The sequence below is a fragment of the Sciurus carolinensis genome, chromosome 13, assembly GCF_902686445.1.
Source record: "Sciurus carolinensis chromosome 13, mSciCar1.2, whole genome shotgun sequence".
In the NCBI taxonomy this organism is placed as follows: Eukaryota; Metazoa; Chordata; class Mammalia; order Rodentia; family Sciuridae; genus Sciurus; species Sciurus carolinensis.
Genome location: NC_062225.1, coordinates 41659924 through 41664370, shown reverse-complemented (window position 1 = coordinate 41664370; position 4447 = coordinate 41659924). Strand labels below are relative to the sequence as shown.

The window sequence follows — 4447 nt, the reverse complement described above, 5'->3', positions numbered from 1 at the left end:
CCACCTGACACAAAAAGATTCCCTCTTCCCTTCCTCCAGTTTGCTACATCTTTGTCTTGCTTGTGGTGGAAGAAGAAAATTGCTTCTTAAAATGAGAACCAGTTGGGGCTGTGGCTCAATGGTAAAGCACAAGCCCTAACCCACGCAAGGCCCTGGGTTCTACCCCCAGTACCCCAGCTGCTGCTATTCTAGAGAAGTGTCTTATTTTGTATGAGGAAGGAGCCTTTAGCTTAGGAAAATACCTTGCTGCCCTCATGGGCTGTTGAAGGTGAACACCCACTTAGCCCCCAGGGGCTACAAAAAGGGGGTGTTTGGAAAAGAAGCCTTTTCCAAATCATCTTGAATTGCCCTGCCCAGTAAAGTGAATTTTTGGAAATAGCCCTAGAGAGAGGGACTGAGGGGTAGGAAAGAGAGGGAGGAGCTATGGAGGCAATTAGAAGCAGGAAGAAGTCACTCAATTAAAAGGCAGCAGGACATCATGGTCGGGGCTACACGGCAGAGCCAAGCTGCTCACTTGGTGGGGGCCAGGAACCAGAGAGCAATGGAGCTCACTTTTATAACAAAGCCCCTCCCCCAATCATTAAGCCATCCATCCATAAATGGATTAATCCATTCATGAAGTCAGAGCCCTCATAATCTGATCACTGCCCAAGGTGCTACCTATGAACACTGTTGCACTGGGGACCAAGTCTACCAAGCATGAACTTTGGGGGAAAACTTTAAGATCCAAACCACAACAGAGAGTGAAAAGAAGAGTTCTGGAAGATGACTGAGATAGACTCAAAACAGGTTAATGTCTGTAAGTGTGTGTAACCTTTGGGCTTAGCTATTCTATTGGGCAAAAATCACCTCTCCACCAGGGGAAAAAAAAGTCATTTGCAAAAACTTATCAGTCTTTTACACATTACATATAGCTTTACAGAGCCCAGCCTGATTAGTCATGGACAGTAGGTCGAACACAGATGCATCACTTAGAAAGTCAGATGACTTTCAGGCAGGATGTTACACAACACTCAGAATCATGTGACTTTAAAAGCACCCGCTGTAATCTTTTTGTTGAATTTCTAATTTTTCGATGATTTTTCTTAATCAGGGGAAGAAAGGGACTAGATTATTGTCTCACTTAAGTCAGAGAACAAAATGGGAGCCACCAAGTCTTGGAGCCACCATGCTGGGGTGGAAGTCATGAAGGGAAAAGAAGCCCAGAAGTGGTGGAACTCAGGGAAATCCCAGAGGACTGCTGGCTCAGCCCTCCCCTCCTGAGGACTCTTTTACTTCTTTAACCAACCTTTCTGCTACTGATTTTATATCTGGTTTTATATCCACCATCTGCCTAAAGAATTTTTTGGCTTCCTAAACTGAAATTTCCCATTGCTCCTCTTCCTGGCTCCTGGGGATCACCATTCCACTTTCTGTCTCTATGAATTTTTTTTTTTTTTTTTTGGGTGCTGGGGATCGAACCCAGGGCCTTGTGCTTGCAAGGCAAGCACTCTACCGACTGAGCTATCTCCCCAGCCCGTCTCTATGAATTTGACTATTCTAGGCACCTCACATAAGTGGAGTTGTGTATTTGTCCTTTTGTGTCTGACTTATTCCGCATAGCATTATGTCTTCAAGGTCCATTCATGTGTCAGAATTTCATTTCTAAGGCTGAATAATATCCACGTTAGGTATACACCACATTTTGTATCTCCATTCATCCATTGGTGGGTATTGACATTATTATGAATGTACTTTTTTGATCCAGCAAGTCTATTTTGAGAACTTTGATAAACATATTTGCATACACACACACACACACACACACACACACACACACACATGCACACACACACATACATACACACACCCCGAACAGAAAATGGCTATATAAAGGTGCTGTGGAAGACCCTCTTGGTTGCCACTCAAAAGACATTTCATCCTTTCTTCTCCAATAGTACCTGAGTTGGTGCAGGTATCAGAATGTACTATGATTAGGAAAAACATATCCTTTCCCAGCGCTGGGAGATGAATCTTTACTAGTAAAAGTCAATAATAGTCATTCTTATTTATTTATTTTGGTACTGGGAATTGAACCTAGGGGTGCTTAATCATTGAGTCACATCATCAGTCCTTTTAAATATTTTATTTAGTGACAGTGTCTCACTAAGTTGCTTTTTTTGTCTCACTTAGGGCCTCACTAAGTTACTTTTTTTTTTTTTTTTCATCTGATGATAACCTCTAAGGTCAATTTTTATTTCTACAAAAAAAGGCAATCAAAACAATATAAAACACATTGAAAGGATATTATTGAGCGAACATCAAGTGGAGCTTGACTCTGCAAAGGCTGTTGAGTCCAAAGGGAGAGGGAAGGCCATCTTGTTCTTGGGCTGAGCCAGCGGCTGCTCCGAAGGAAGGGGCCAACAGAGACCCCAGTGACCCCAGATTGTTGTCAGTTACAAAGCTGAGTCCTGCCAATTCTGATCCCACAAAGGGTCAAACTGTGCCAATGAAGGGCTGTGGTGGGACTGCTGCGCTGAGGAGTCGGAGAGCTCCGTGGCACATTCAGGTGGAACTTAGAATTTCAAATGTATATTCTGGCTTTTACTTTGCCTGCGATGACCAGTAGATCTTCTAACATGGCTGCAGGAAGGGGTGCTGGCCTTCTGCCTGATCAGAGCCTTTCTGGTGAGAAATTCATTTCACAAGTGCACAGCATCCTTGGCTGGCAGTCCCTCCCTCTGGGATCACCACAGACCTCACATTACAGGGTTTCCCTACACAGGCTAGCCAGGCTGTAGTTCAATCATTACATAGACCTCAGGGTTTGCCCATTTAATCCACACTGTTGTGGGAACATTAGCCAGATTTTTACGTAAGGAGTGGGCCTCTCTTTGCACAGCTTTTTTTTTTTTTTTTTTTTTTTTGGGGGGGGGGTTTCTTGTTTTGTAATTTTTTAAAAGAATGTTATAAATTGGCAGCAGGAGAATTTGAACTAATTCCCACATGGGGCAGTGTGATATTGGAGAAGAAAAATCACCAGAGCCATTTCTTCTCCTTTGCGGAGCACAGGGTAATTGGTTCTGAGGAAGTAAATATATGAAAAATAAACTGTGAGAAAGTGGAAGTTGCAAGGGCAGGGAAGAAGGGGAACCATAACCTTATTTTTTTTTTTAACCTTATGGGCTAAATGTAACTTGAAGATTTGGGGTAAATTTGGACAAAAGAAACACCATTCTTTTGAAGTAGATTGAAGCAGTGATTTTTAAAACAAAGAAAGCAAAACTAGAACATCTGAAATTTTTAATCCTTTCTTTACAGGTTACCTAGACCACTTTTGATTAAGAAAACTGTAGAAAGTTAGTAACTGCCACAAGCAAACGCCAGGCGGTGGCACGTGTCAATTTTCCACAGAGTCCTGCTTTGCGGGGTGTCTGAATGCACTGCTCGGGGTCCCTGCTCACACTTGCTGGAATCACTTGCAGCAGAATTTAGTCCACAGGTCGCTTTTCCCCATATTTCTTTGTAAACTCTTCAGCGTTCTTACAGAATTTTTTAGGGTCCTTAGAGTATTCTTCAGCTAGGTCAGCCCGGAGCGGGTGCTCGGGCTGGGGGTCGTTCACCAGTGCTATGAGGGACTGGATTACTTGGTCGGTCTTGGTTGCTGGTTTCCAGTTCTCAGCACTAATTACTGGCAGGCAGACCTGCCCTTTTTCATCGATGTTTGGGTGGTAGATCTTTGTTTTAAATGTGATCTTCGGTGGTTTGAATGGGTATTCTGCTGGAAAGTTGATTTCGATTCTGAAGGCCCCCTTATCATATGGAGGGTTGTCAGGAACAATAAGCCCTTGCCAAGTCAATAAATTAGCTTCATCAACCTGGATGTTACGGAAGTTTTTCATTCCACATTTGCGGATCTCTTCAAGCTCCTTCATCAGCCTCCTGCTGGCCGCCATCTTGGATCTGGTGCTGCTGCTTTCCCAGTCACTAAGTTACTTTGAACTCATGATGATCCTCCTGCTTCAGCCTCCCAAAGTACTGGGATTATAGGTATGCACCACCACGCCGAACATAATTCTATTCCTCTTTGACAATGGTTATGATTGGATGTATTCTAGCCATGACATGGGAGAGAACATCTGCAGCCGAGCTTCTGAGAAAAAGTTTCTTCCCTGAAAAAACGAGATGTGTAAGGAGAACTTGATTTCTTCCTTTTGAATGGGGTGGAAAGATGGTGGGAATCTTTGGAATGAAGGCAGCCACTTTCCTGCCAAACCAAAGGCAAAAAGTCCAACACTGAGGATGACCAGAGAGCTGTGGGAAGCTCCTGGCCCCTTCATGACATGGTTGTGCAGCTGACTTAACCATGCTGGGGCTGCCTTGCTGATGAATTTGTTATGCTGGATAATAAACCCTTATGGTTTAAAATATTTTTTGTTGAGTATTTTGTTATTTTTGTCCTAAAACA

General features: G+C 43.3%; 1 protein-coding gene across 1 annotated transcript; it reads right to left on the bottom strand.

The window, feature by feature from the left end:
* Positions 1 to 3265: 3265 nt before the first annotated feature.
* LOC124963283 (ubiquitin-conjugating enzyme E2 L3-like) lies at positions 3266 to 3955 on the bottom strand. The gene has a single exon (XM_047522911.1). The coding sequence runs from the start codon at positions 3933 to 3935 to the stop codon at positions 3471 to 3473; it is 465 nt and encodes a 154-aa protein (XP_047378867.1). The 5' UTR covers positions 3936 to 3955; the 3' UTR covers positions 3266 to 3470.
* Positions 3956 to 4447: the final 492 nt, after the last annotated feature.